At 44.7% G+C, this 14,709-nt stretch overlaps 1 protein-coding gene across 4 annotated transcripts in view; it reads left to right on the top strand.

The window, feature by feature from the left end:
* Positions 1-14,709, top strand: part of SNX29 (sorting nexin 29) — a 238,673-nt gene that overhangs the window by 177,014 nt on the left and 46,950 nt on the right. For all 4 annotated transcript variants that reach the window (XM_081169473.1, XM_081169470.1, XM_081169471.1 and 1 more), the window contains one exon: positions 6,795-6,934. In XM_081169473.1, coding sequence (XP_081025599.1) covers positions 6,795-6,934 — 140 coding nt within the window. The remainder of the gene's footprint in view (positions 1-6,794; positions 6,935-14,709) is intronic.

The following is a 14,709-nucleotide window of genomic DNA, read 5'->3' as shown; positions in this document are numbered from 1 at the left end:
AGTGGCGCCCGCCCTGTGGAACGCCCTCCCATCAGATGTCAAGGAAATAAGCAGCTATCTTATATTTAAAAGACATCTGAAGGCAGCCCTGTTTAGGCAAGTTTTTAATATTTAATGCTGTATTGTTTTTAACACTCGATTGGGAGCCGCCCAGAGTGGCTGGGGAAACTCAGCCAGATGGGCGGGGTATAAATAGTAAATTTGTTGTTGTTGTTGTTGTTGTTGTTGTTGTTGTTGTTGTAGTAAATTTGTTGTTGTTGTTGTTGTTGTTGTTGTTGTTGTTGTTGTTGTTGTTGTTGTTGTTGTTGTTGTTGTTAGCACCCAAGGCGCAAGTCTGGGCAGTGTGTATGGTGGTCCTGGGCTGCCCAGACGAAAAGACCTCCCTCTTGACTTCACGGATGTGCGTCATGGGCCATGAATCTGCTTCACCTGCTGAACAGCAGCCTGAAGGGGGAGAAGGCTGAAGCCAGGTGGTTCTCATCAGTGCCTCCTCCTCTGTGTCCTTGAAGGCTGATCAGCTGCAGGTGGAGTCACTCTGCCTTCTCCCCCTTCAGGCTGCTGTTGAGCAGGCGAAGCTGACACCTGGCCCACGGGACACTGATTCAAAGGAAAAGCAGAGCAATACATTTGGCACCTGCTTGCCTTCAGGAGTTGCTGGAAGGAGATGGCGTACATAGCACCGTCCAACCGTCTTAGGGACTCCACTCCAGATTTGTGTAGAGTTTGCTCCAGAACTTTCCAAACTTTTCGTGTTGGTGACAACACTTTTTGGTCATGCATCATTTCACAACACAGTGTTTTCCTTCTCCTAGATGGGCTACCTTCCCAGGTTGACGAGCCCCACCTGCCTCTCACTTCCCTCTACAGCAGGCATAGGCAAACGCAGCCCTGCAGATGTTTTGGGACTACAACTCCCAACACCCCTGACCACCGGTCCTGTTAGCTAGGGATGATGGGAGTTGTAGTCCCAAAACATCTGGAGGGCCTGCTCTACAGCATGTACAGAAACTGCCTTCTTGACCGCTGAACCCACTATTGGTCTTGTCCGCTCAATCCATCGGAGCCTGTCTTCACATGCAGGGCGTGTCCCAAGCTCACTGATAGTTTGAGACCCACTGGCTACCCACACCTGGTTTAGCTGGCCAGTGGAAGCCGTTCCAGGGGGTGGCTTCTGTCACATTCTGACAGCTTCTAGGAGCCACCGTTGAGAGCTGAACGCAAGGTGGAGATGTGTTAAATTATCCTCATAGAGCTAACTTGATAAATTTAAAGCCAGAGCAGCCCTCTTTGGTTGTATTTTTTAAAAAAGAAAAAAAGAATGGACTAGACATGTTTCCACAGTATGCTCTGACTTCACTGAGTTTGAGTCCTGCTCCATCTTCTGGTATAAAAAAATGAAAGTGCTCCCTTAGCTCTTGTTCCCTAAGACTGCCCTCCTTAGCAGCTTGTTTTGCCAGGCTGAACACCAAATGATTGCATTAGAGCAGAGTGTAGTTTTTGGTCCTCAGCGGCATGCAGTAATCAGGGTGTCCGTGTTGCAAAATAAAATAAAAAATGTCTTTTTAATGATCTATTTAGCTGGCTGGATAACACAGAGAATCATGCTGCTTATAGTAGCCTGTGGAAGGGACAGTATTAGGAACGTCTTCGATGAAACACCTCAGCCTGTGTTAACCATCTGTTAGGCAATAATGTCGGTTTAAGACCAGCTGTGATTTGCAAAACCTCGAATTCCTGGTGGAACTTTGCTCTCCTGTTTTGGTTTTGAGTTTATCAATCAGAATTTGCCAATCTCCAGTTACTCGGGCTTCCTTTCCCACAACTTGCAAAAAAAAAGGAAAAATGTGCCACAGATAAAGGTTTGGTGTGCTCTTGTAGCTGAATGATGTTGTAGTGCTCAGAAGTAGTAGCTATAGATCATGGGTAGGCAAACTAAGGCCCAGGGCCCGGATCCGGCCCAATCGCCTTCTCAATCCGGCCCACGGACAGTCTGGGAATCAGCGTGTTTTTACATGAGTAGAATGTGTCCTTTTATTTAAAATGCATCTCTGGGTTATTTGTGGGGCATAAGAATTCGTTCATTTTTTTTATTTTCAAAATATGATCCGGCCCCCCACAAGGTCTGAGGGACAGTGGACCGGCCCCCTGCTGAAAAAGTTTGCTGACTCCTGCTATAGATGGAGTAGTCTCCTTGGATGGAGCTGCAGCTTTCCATCCTCTAAAAAGTGAAGCTGCAGATGGAAGTGTCTTCATGATGGTGCCATTCTGCCTGTGGAACACACTCCCCAAGGACCTTTGCCCATTTGCCATCAATGCAAGTTTAGAAACTGTAGCTAAACAAAGGTGTTTCAGATAATTTGTTCTCAGATTACGGTGCAAATAATGAATTTTAAAAATAATTTCCCAGGTGGAGATCTTTTCAAGCCATGGTTCCTGTTAACTTTCTGATGAATTTGCATAAGAATCCCCAAATAGCGATTTTTGCAAGATCATTAAGTAGGTCCATAAAGGTTTCCTCTTCATTGAGCATCCATATCTCCTGTGAGAGTTTTTAAGCCGACAAAAACAAGAGTGTGTAATGTATTTTACCAATTAGTCAGTACTTATTGGTCTCTTTAGAACAATTACCAGTTTGATTCTTCAAATCTGAGACATGGATGTTTTTTTCCAAATTACAATCATAGGTGCAAACCTACTTGGCTATACAGTATTTTCTGACTTGCCTATTTTTATTTTTTGCAGTCTTAAGTGTTGCAGTGAAAGAAGAGATCGGTTAAGCAGCACTAAGCTCCAGAGATTTGTGTCGTGAACCAATGTCTGACTGAGTTGCTTTGGATGAAATGGAACTTTCTTTGGGCCAATTTCTGCTCCGAGCTCTTGCACTAATAAAGAAATGCATAGTGTTGTGTGTTAGGGTTACATTATTAAAAACCCTGACCTCATCAGCAAACACAAGCAAAGGGAGTTGGATACCTGGGTGAAAAAGGGAATGTGATGGGTCAGAATAACAACAACAACAACAACAACAACAACAACAACAACAACAACAACAACAATAATAAAACAACTTTCATTTATATCCCGCCCTCCCCAGCCGAAGCCGGGCTCAGAGCGGCTAACAACAGTAAAATGATAAAACATTCTAAAATCATTTCATTATAAAATTTATTCAAATCAGATTAATGGCAACCATTGGGCTAGAGTTCTGTGAGGATTGGCAGGGGGTTGGACTCGATGGCCCTTGTGGTCTCTTCCAACTCTATGATTCTATGATTGCCAAAGGAGGGAGTCAGGCTGTGCCCTGGCCAAAGGTCTGGTGGAACAGCTCTGTCTTGCAGGCCCTGCGGAAAGATGTCAAGTCCTGCAGGGCCCTAGTCTCTTGTGGCAGAGCGTTCCACCAGATCGGAGCCACAGCCGAAAAAGCCCTGGCTCTGGTTGAGGCCAGCCTAACCTCTCTATGGCCTAGGACCTCCAAGATGTTTTTGTTTGAAGACCGTAAGTTCCCCTGTGGGACATACCAAGAGAGGCGGTCCCGTAGGTACGAGGGTCCTAGGCTGTATAGGGCTTTAAAGGTTAAAACCAGCACCTTAAACCTGATCCTGTACTCCACCGGGAGCCAGTGCAGCTGGTATAGCACTGGGTGAATGTGATCTCGCAGCGAGGACCCCAATTAAGGATTAAGAACGTAAAAGGAGTCCTGATGGATCAGGCCAGTGGCCCATCTAGTCCAGCATTCTGTTCTCAGAGTGGCCAAACAAGCACTCTTTGGGGAGCAAATTCCATAGTTCAGTTATGCGCTGCATGAATAAGTATTTTCTTGTATCTGTGCTCAATTTTCCATCATTCACTTTTCACTGAACCTCCATGAGTTCTAGTGTTCTGAGATGAGGGAGAAATATTTGCTTCTATCCTCTTTCTCCACACCAGGATGTCTTGCACACAGTCCTAATGACTTTCTGGCATTGTCTGTGTTCAGACAATCAAATTTTGCTTCAAAAGGGCAGCCATAAAAAATACCCATAGTGTAAATATTTGGGTAGCGCTACCATTATCTGTATTTCTGCTACCCAAATTACAAGACTGCTTGAATTAACCAGGTCTGAATTTACCTGTGATGGCTGAGTGAAGAGCACGGGATGGGATGTTGAGCCATTTTCTAGAACCTCGCCTATTTCACATGGATACTGCAAATCCTGCTTTGTCTCCAGTCATAAGATGCCATTTTGTTTGTTTGTTCAGAGACGTGGTGGCAAAGAAGTCTCTGATTCAAATATTGGTTCTGCTATGAACCAAAAATTAAAACTAAATACTGACTAATAAAAATACCTAAATAATAAGCAGTCAGGACTCTTAATGGCTATTGCTGGGGGAAGAACAGTTGGAGCAGTGGTGGATCCTGGGGTCAGCCTGACAAGGTTGCTGTAAGGATTTCTGAGAGCACACATAGACATCTCTTTAGTTGGATAAATATGTAGTCTTGTGAGATTTAAACTCTTGTAAGGGCTCTGTGGGTCTAATGCAAATGCACAGCCTTCGTTGAAGTACCATATTTTGGTTGAGGCAGTGAGTCTACTTGAATGTAATGTAGTTCTAAGGAAGGGAGTAGCAATCTCTGCTGTCCAAAATGAGTTGCCCATTCTCACACTTGGACATCCCAATAGTACTTCCGTGGAACTGAATAGGCTGTGGGGAAAAAGCAGACTGCTAGGTTGAAATGAGCATTTAATGTTTTAATTCTTTCATTTATTTCTACTGGCGGGGAGTGTTGGTCAATGCTTATTGAATGTTTCCTGTCCACCCACCTTCCTCTGGAGTAGGTGACTATATAATTGGCAAGTCTCTCATTCATGTGTGTGTGTGTGTCTGTGTGTGTGCAGTAGCAGGTGGAGAGTCAGATTATGAACTGCTAAACTCCATTAAGTGACTACCAAATCTCTTTGGCGTTTTCCATTCCAGGCTTCCATCCAGATTTGTTTGTTTCTAATGTGTTGTTGACTGGGAGACCCTAGGTGCTGAATTGGAAGAGACCCAAATGAGCTATGATGCTGCTGCTGCTGCTGCTGTTTGTGCAGATGTAAATATAATCCTTGGCTGGTTCTCTTGGTTCTTACAAAAAATAATAATGGTGAAAACTGATTTTCAAGAGAGAAAGGGGGGGGGGAAGGGTTGTCTGAAGGGCCTTGTTCAATGTTTCTTGAGTGTGCTTTCCCACTCTAAATCCAGAATCACAGGTTCTGGGTCTCCCCGCATCTGACCAAAAAATGCAATGAAGTCTGCTCCCTCTTCTCCTTTCCTGACTGTTGTAGGCAGAGGAGTCTATTGTGGCCTTAATACAGGATCAAGTGGCAACCATCCCAACTGCATCCTAGTCATAGTTGCACATGTCTTTCTTTAGGTGTGGCTAAACTGTGGACCACATTATCCAGCATCCCAATAGGTTTTTTGTGCCCTCCTTAAAAAAAAAAAAATCTGCTGCTCACATAGGTCCCCCAGCATGATACTGTGATGTGAAAAGGGTTTTTTGTGGACCCCCAAGACACCCCATAATTGTTTTAAAAGTAAAAGTTTGGCCATGCTCTCTCTCTCCCTCCACCCCCCCCTCTCTCTCTCTCACACACACACACACACACACAGGGTGGAGAGCATGTGTCAATAAGGCCCTTGCCACAGAAAAGTTTAGCTACCCTTGCTTTAGTTTACATTGTGTTTGGATGTATTGCAATGTGCTTTATGTGGAGCTTCCTTTGAAAAGTATCCAGAATCTTCCCTGGTCCAGAATGGGACATCTAGGATAATGGCAGAATCTGACTCTTGGAACCAAGTGATGCCATTAATAGAACACTTCCACTGGGAGCAATTCAGAGTGCTGTCTGTTAGCTTTACAGGGCTCTGAATGGCTTCAGGTTCAGGATATCTAAAGGGCCAGCTCCTCCTGTATGAACGTACCCAACTGTGAGATCCATTGGAAAGGCTCTCTCGTTCTCCCCTCCCCTTTCCCCCCAGCCCTTCAGTCACTGAGGTGTGGCTTGGAGGAATGTCTGAGACAGCTGCACCTAGGCTGTGACGCTCCCTACCTGAGGAAGCTCATCCCTCTGCCTCTGGTCTCTTCATTGAGATGTTTCTTAGGCAGATCTTCATTTTGATGAGCTGAAAAAATGACCTTTGTATCAAAGGAATGTTTTTTGTATCGATTCCTTGGATTTCATTTTCATTTGATGTGCTGTCATATGTCTCTGAAATCTCTTCTAATATTTTTCCCTGCGATGTGTGTGTGTTCTTGTATTAGAATGTTGTAAGATTCCTTGAACATCCATATTTTTAAAGGAAAGGTCGTGGTTTTAATAACCAATCAATAGGATGTTTGCTAGTAATCCTGAAGGCAGCTTCTGAATTCCACTGCGTTATTTGTACCAAAATGTTGTTTCGAGGCAAAATATATTGTATTTGCAAATACATTTAAACTGATACTAGATATAAGATCAGCTAGTCTATGACATCCTGAATGTCCTCCAGTCTACAATTCAAACAGAAATTCACTTTAAGGACCAGTTTCCATTTTCACATCAAGGGTTCAGCTTTGAGGTTTGATACTACGTTGGTGGTTGGATTCTGGACCTTTTTGTGGTGTTTCCATACTTTGGGTTATGCTGTCCTTCTGCAGTACAGCTTGATTTTTTTTTATTATTATTTTTTTTAGGATGGAAACTTGATAATTAAATTTTATATTTTTGCTTGGCACAAAAATTGAAGTCTGTGGCCTAATTCCATTTTCTCCTTCCTCCCACTCCCCTTAGGATGCAAAGTTTGTAGAAGAAAGGCGGAAACAGTTGCAGAATTACTTAAGGAATGTTATGAACAAAGTAATCCAGACTCTGCCAGAATTCGCTTCCAACCCTAAAAAAGAGACTCTTATCCAACTGATGCCCTTTTTTATGTAAGTAGCTTTCAAATGGATAGATACGCCTCAATATGCTATTAAATACATATACTGTATTTTCTTTCTCCTGTAACTTGAAAAATATTAACAGCGGCTGTCCTGAAATTTTTGCAATAACTGTGTGTGTTAGTAAGAATTGACCATTAAATTCAAAAGGCTTGGTTGATTTTTATTTATTTTTAGAAAACTGAATTATGAAATCACTCTTTTAAAAATCGAAAATGGACAACTTTGTGGCTGTTCATAGATCGAAATGAAAGAGGGAGAAAAATGCAGTTGGCTGTCCATTTATTGGATGATGGCAAGTGGTTACTGCCGTTCCACAACATGGTGGCATAAACGTTGGAGGAGTGGAGCAGGGACATAGGAGAGAACAGCACTGGTTCTTTATTTACTGCAGGAGCAGTTTTTGCCAGCACTGCAAGACTGGGGGGTTTTGGAGGAAAGACCTGGCTCATGACCCCGTTGTTAGGTAAGCTGGGTCCAAGGTGATTTGGTGAACGTCATTGCTGGTCATGGCTGTAAACTCAGGTCTCCCCGCCCCCCCCCAGTCAGAAGTCACATCTACACCATGCATTGAAAGCATCCTGGGAACCGTAAGATGCTGGGAATTGTAGCTCTTAGAGGGGCAAACTTCAGTCTCCAGGACCATTTAGAAGAAGGCTTGTGCTTTAAACACTGGGTGTGGATGGAACCAAACTTCCAGCTGCCCCACCACCCTTTTTTTGGCTCACTATTCTATAACGGAGAAAATACTCATATACTGGGCTTTCCTTGGGGGGGGGTGTTGTCTCTGGGGGCTGCCACAGCGAGTTCCTGGACTTCGACATTTCCCAGCGCACCACTGGGGTGCAGATGTCCTGTTTCAACTCTACTACCCATTATGAAATAATGAAATGATAAATGAAACAGGCCAAGAGATGGTGACTGGCCCAATGTCACCCAGTGAGCTTTATGGCTGAGTGGGGATTTGAATCCTGGTCTCCTGGTCATGGTCCAAGAGTAACCATTATGCAACACTGGTTGGATGATAATCCCAGCATGACTGTGCACTTACGCCAACAGTAACAGTAGCAGAAGTATTAGTAGTAATAAAATTGTTGCCGCTGTTATCTACTAAAACATGGGTAGATAAACTAAGGCCCGGGGGCCGGATCCAGCCCAATTGCCTTCTAAATCTGGCCCGTGGGCAGTCCGGGAATCAGCATGTTTTTACATGAGTAGAATGTGTCTTTTTATTTGAAATGCATCTCTGGGTTATTTGTGGGGCATAGGAATTCATTCATTTTTTTTCTTTTCAAAGTATACTCCGGCCCCCCACAAGGTCTGAGGGACAGTGCTGCAAAAGTTTGCTGAGCCCTGTACTAAAAGTACCCAGCATAAAATCGATAAAGCTGAAAAAATGAGAGCACAACATCATCAAGATTAAAAGCATAGATTTTAAAATGGAGGTGCCCAGTACAGTGGTGCCTCGCAAGACGAAAAGAATTCGTTCCGCGAGTCTTTTCGTCTTGTGATGTTTTTCGTCTTGCAAAGCACGGTCCGTCGCAACTGCGCCTCTTCAAACGGCTTTAAAAAAAAAAGCGCAAGACGTTTTCGTCTTGCGAAGCAAGCCCATAGGGAAATTTGTCTAGCGAAGCAACGCAAAAACGGAAAACCCTTTCGTCTAGCGAGTTTTTCGTCTTGCGAGGCATTCGTCTTGCGGGGCACCACTGTAAACGTAAATAGCTTAGAAGGCCTTGGTAAACAGAAAGGATCTTTTTCACACAGGTGGTACCAGGCCAGTTTCCCTAGGAAAGCTGAGCCACAACCAGGGTGCCACTTTGGAAAAGGCCCTCTCTCCCTGGTGTTTACCCATCAGTGACCTCGCTGGGACATGTGTACCCCAATAGACGTCCTATTATGCTGGGTGCCGAAACTGGGGACTGCCAAGCCCCCACCAAACCACAAAAGAACCTGGAGCTGATATTGGCGCATGCAATGGGATCAGTCAGTCAGGATATGTTCATAAATACCATGTTCTAGCTAATTAAAACATAGCAAGGAGAAAACTTCACTGTTTATGAGTGCTCAGTTGGGCTGCGTGCTGTACCAAATCTATTAAGAGTAGGTGAGATTAGTCTGCAGAATGTAATATTTTTCTAGTACGAGATCTGTAGAAGTAGGATTTTTGACTAAGGGTGAAGGGGGCGGGGCAGGAAAGAGAAGAGAGATTTGTGTTTAAAACATGCTCCTTAGTATTAGTCAGCTTGTCATTTTTTGACAGGGAAATTTCCATAATTTTCAAGATGTTCATATACAATATTCCAGAGGGCTTTCATTTTAAAGCAAAATAAAATAAAAAATATATGAACGTCTTCAAGTTTTAATGAGCCTGCTCTCTATATCTCATGCTGCATCTGACATATTGATTCTGTGAAAAACAAAAACTTGCTGATTCCCTCTCAAATCTCAGTGGGGCTTCTTTACCCTTTTATGCCAGGAGCAATCTTTACTTGAAAACAAAAGATAGGCATGTCAGCTTCCAACTAAATATCATGTTTCTGATATTCTTTGTAGCACCATCTGTCCTTTATGCAGAATCTGGTACATACAGATTATGCAGAATCTAATACATACATACCCTCCTGATACATACTGTATGGACCACGCATAGCGCAGCATATTCAGGGCATTATTTAATTTTTTAGTTAGTCAATTTCTGTACCACTTAATATAGAAACTTTTCTCTAAGCAGTATACAGCAAACAACAACAACGAATGTTCCAAAAATAGGCAATAGAAGCATTGATACAGAAATTGCTATTAAATACAGTGGTACCTCGGGTTACATACGCTTCAGGTTACATACGCTTCAGGTTACAGACTCCGCTAACCCAGAAATAATGGTTAAGAACTTTGCTTCACGATAAGAACAGAAATCGTGCTCTGGCGGCGCGGCGGCAGCAGGAGGCTCCATTAGCTAAAGTGGTGCTTCAGGTTAAGAACATTTTCAGGTTAAGTACAGACCTCCGGAACGAATTAAGTACTTAACCCGAGGTACCACTGTACTGATAAATTCTGAAACCCTTCTCCACTCAACACACCTCAGACTCCTGTCTCCCACCCAGGACTCCTTCCATCAAGCTTGGCTCTCTACCCAGACCTAAGCAAACTCACAGATCATCCCTCAAAATCTCACCACAAGAGGGTTCCTGGAACCTGCTGACATCAGTCTAGTCTCTCCCTCTAGACTTGCTTTTACAGGCAAGGGCCAAGGTTGGTGGAGCTTCCTTGGTCTTCCCTCAGCTGTGTCCCATTCAACACTCCAATCAGCTGCACCGCATATGACCAGTTCTAGGATATAGCAGGTTTAGTATCTAAAAAGCTATAGACCTTTGGAACTTCATTAACTACAAACACCAAAATTGGGGATCCCCTCCAAACCGGTGCCAAAGTTTTGTAATAGTTTTGTAGCGCACACCCTGCATTTTGCGCCACGCACCCCCCCCCACAAACTGAGTAATTGATACACTGGGGGTCGTAGGTAGCGCCCCAAACTCCAACATGGTCTGATTAACTCCAAACTGGTGCCAAAGTTCTGCGATCATTCTACAGTGGAAGCACCATGTTTTGTGGCTCCTCTAAAACTGAGTAATTGAGACTCAAAGTGTGAGTCATAGGCATCACCAGCACTCTCTGATTTACTCCAAAGCGGTAGCAAAGTTTTGCAGTAGTTTTGCAACCTTTTTGTAGTGAAAACCGCCCATTTTTCAGCACCCACAAAAGTGGGTTACTGTCTTGCTCAGTGTAGGGCCATACTAGCGTCTACCCTTCTTCCCCTTTGTTTTTCAATGATGGGAGTTGTAGCACACCAATAATGGGAGGGTCACAGGTTCCCCCTTCCCTGCCCTCGGAGCCAGGAGGGGAAACAATCATCGCCTGATCTCAGCGTCCCCCTTTTTTTTTTTTTGCTGCCTCCTGCATGGACTATGCAAAATTCATTTCAGGCAGGCCCGGAAAAGATAGACAGAAGCCATTAGAATTGGGGAGGGAAGTCCATCTCATTGATATCCTTCATTGTCACAGCTCAATGGAGGGCATCTCTCTTGTGTTTCCTGTCCATGTGAAAACTATGGCTTCTTGATGTAAACAAAAAAACAGGTACTCATCAATTAGAGGGGGGGGGGAATGCAATCAGACAGAACCAACTAGCTGCTCATGTTTCTAATGGGAGAGCAAATATGTTGCTTTGCTTCTGTACTCTCCAGTGCAACTCCAAATCTCTGCACAGTCTAAGCGAATTATGTCTGTGTTAACACCCCCTTCCCATTCCATCTTAAAATTATTACAGTTTGCAGATTTAAGATTATTACAGAGATGGAGTCCAGCAACATCTGGAGGGCCTCAGATTCCCATTCCCCGCTGTGTTTGTTGTTGTTGTTTGTTTAAACCACTTCTTGTAAAATATTAATATCTCGATATTGCAATAAAATCTAATTAAAATGCCCTTCCTTTATAGACAGCATGTAAATGTTTTGTTTTGTTTTTTGCTCTCCAAAGGCTAGATTTCTGGAACAGGAAGATTAGCATTGCAAAACAGTGTGGGGTGCTTTAGAATCGGGTGGGATTTTTAAAAAATAATAACACCACAAACAAACATTTTACCTATCCATTACAGCAATATGTAAATTACATTTGAAATCAGGATGCAAACTCCTTCTCCTCTTCATTGTAAGCTGAAACCTAAGCTGTTCCAAAAGTGTGGGGAAAAAATACGCCAGGAGCAATTTAATATCTATATGAAGCCATTGGGAATGGTTATTAGGAGTTTCGGAGCAAGGTGTCATCAGAATGCTGATGATACACAACTCTACCTCTCTATAACATCTGAATCAGGAGAGACGCTGAAGATTCTGGATTGGTGTCTGAACACAGTGGTGGATTGGATTAGGCTGGCCTGAGGTGCATATTTTCAGGACCCTCATTTTTTTGTGATTGCATTTTTTGTAAGTTTTTAAAGCTGCTTTTAACATTGTATTTAAAATTGTGGTAACCCACCCTGGGATCTTAGGGTGGAGTGGATAAAAATACTAAAAGTAGTAATACAGTGGTACCTCGGGTTACATACGCTTCAGGTTACAGACTCCGCTAACCTAGAAATAGTGCTTCAAGTTAAGAACTTTGTTTCAGGATAAGAACAGAAATCGGGCTCCGGCGGCGCGGCGGCAGTGGGAGGCCCCATTCGCTAAAGTGGTGCTTCAGGTTAAGAACAGTTTCAGGTTAAGTACGGAACTCTGGAACGAATTAAGTACTTAACCCGAGGTACCATTGTAATACATACCCAATGGTGTATAGAGTGTTAGGTGAGGAGTAGTGCCTCTAGTGGGGAACATATCATGCTCCTTTTGGGGTTGTTTACCCACCTTTGGTCCCCACCCTGCACTCAGCTCTCACCTGCGGCTCCCAGAAGCTGTCAGCAGCAGCCGCACGCCAGGAAACGGCTTTGATTGGCCGGCTAAACCAGGTGAGAGTAGTCGATGGGTCTCAAACCCTTGGTGAGTTAGGGACTCCCCCTGCATGTGAAGACAGGCTATAGCAGATTGAGAGAATGAGACCATTACAGTGGTGCCCCGTAAGACGAATGCCTCGCAAGACGAAAAACTCGCTAGACGAAAGGGTTTTCCATTTTTGCGTTGCTTCGCTAGACGAATTTCCCTATGGGCTTGCTTTGCAAGACGAAAACGTCTTGCGTTTTTTTTTAAAGCCGCTTGAAGAGGCGCAGTTGCGACGGACCGTGCTTCGCAAGACGAAAAACATTGTAAGACGAAAAGACTCGCGGAACAAATTCTTTTCGTCTTGCGAGGCACCACTGTAGTTGGTCCAAGGATCAATAAAACGCTTTCTGCACCTGCTGTAGAGAGAGGGGTGAGGAGCAGATGGGACTTGTCAACCTGGGAAGGCATCCCATCTAGGAGAAGGAAAACTCTGGTCCTAAACCTCTGCTGCCTTGCGGGATATCTGTCACGGTCCAGTTTACGGGTGATCAAAGTCCCGGCTGAGGACGTCAGGACCGGGGGCAAGACGGTGGGTTGGGAGCAGGAACGTGAGTCCGGAAGCCAGGAGTCTGGAAGCCAGGGGTCTGAGGGTCAGAGAAACCAGGAGTCAAGGAGCCAAGGGTCCAAGGATCAGGAAGCAAGGAGTCAAGAAGCCAAACGCAGCAAAGCAGGAAGTGTGTTGCTGTGGCAAAGAGCCAAAGGGAAATGCTGAGCTTATATCCCTTCCCGGCTCTTGCCACCAGGTGCTGTGATTTACCAATCGGCCTCACCTGTTTGGCTGCGCCTTGCCTCTCCAGAACAAACTTAGGAAAGCCCCAGTCGTGTGAAGCCCTACCAGTCACAGGGCCTGGCTCCTGCATGCACTCCTGACAATATCTTTGGGGGAAGAAAAGGCTAAGGAGTAAACCCTATACAAATCTGGAGTGGAGTCCCTTAGACGATTGGATGGCACCTTGTACGCCTCCTTCTGCAACCAAGCTGGTGCCATACATATTGCTCTGCTTTTCTTTGGACCACATCAGCGAGGGTGGTCTTGTCGTCTGGGCATCCCGGGACCTCCATATACACTGTTCAGGCTTGCACCCTGGGAAGGTCACTTGGGTGCTGCTAACACACCGACAACAACACAGGAGGCATAAGCTATGATTCTCCAGCGGTTAGACTTCACCGCCCATTATCTCTCAAGACGGATGGATGTCAACAACAACAATACAAACAGCTTCCTATAACGTTAGCTGCCAGCACCACTGTTTCCCCAACACCCTGAGGTTCTTGGTTTGCGAAGTGGTAGCACTATGGAGCCAACAGCCCTCCAGACACTGTTGGACCCCCCCCCCTTTCACCAGCCGCAACCCACACGGCGAGTGGTCAGGAATGATGAGAGCTGTAACCCAACTGTATCTGGAGGGCCAAAGGTTCCTCATCCCTGTTTCAAAACCCCATGAAGACAGATGGGTTGCTCTAGGCGTTTTCAAACTTGTTTGCCCAAGGAATGCCTCATTTTCTTCAACCCACGGGCACCTGTTTTCCTATATTCGCTTGAGGGCCCCGTGAGCCCGATTCGGCTCACGCAGAAACTCTCCAGCCCTGTCTGGACTTTGCCACGCAAGAGGCTCTTCTGTTCCATATAAGTTGCAGTTTGCTGTTCGATTCTAAAGTGTGATTGATTCACCTGCTTTCGTCTCATGAGTCACCATCACGTTCATGCTGCCTCCGCTTGCCAGAGTAGTCACAGAAAGAACAGCACTGATTCTTGGCCTTCCACTCTCCCAGAGCTCTTGTCGGGTTTGGAGCCGTAGCCAAAAGTTCCTGGGGCAGTGGATAATGAGAGAGGCTTGTTTGCCTGTGTTTATCATATTTAGCCGAGATGATGCCAAGATTCCCCTGTTGGGGGCATGTCTGACTAACAATGAGATTCAGAATCCCAAATGCTCTGAAACAACTTGGGATTACAAACGCGGTTGTTAAATTTGTTATGCTGAATAGGCCTGAGCACCACAACCACGATAATGCATACGGCTGCGATGTCTAGCATAATGATTTGCCCAGCGCCATAACACTTTGTCAGAGCATCCACAGCCCTTAAATAAATATTGCTCCCATTTGCACAGCTGCATTCTGAAGGAACATTGCCAGTAACTTTCTCTAACATTCTTTTTTTATTATTATTGTTTCGCTCCCCCCACACAGCAGTTGGTTTGTAACAAAAGTGCTCTGAAGGTGAATATAATAGAT

The sequence above is a fragment of the Podarcis bocagei genome (genome assembly GCF_964188305.1).
Source record: "Podarcis bocagei genome assembly, chromosome: 14".
Taxonomy (NCBI): domain Eukaryota; kingdom Metazoa; phylum Chordata; class Lepidosauria; order Squamata; family Lacertidae; genus Podarcis; species Podarcis bocagei.
The sequence above is the reverse complement of the archived record's forward strand: the minus strand, read 5'-3'. Positions and strand labels throughout refer to the sequence as shown.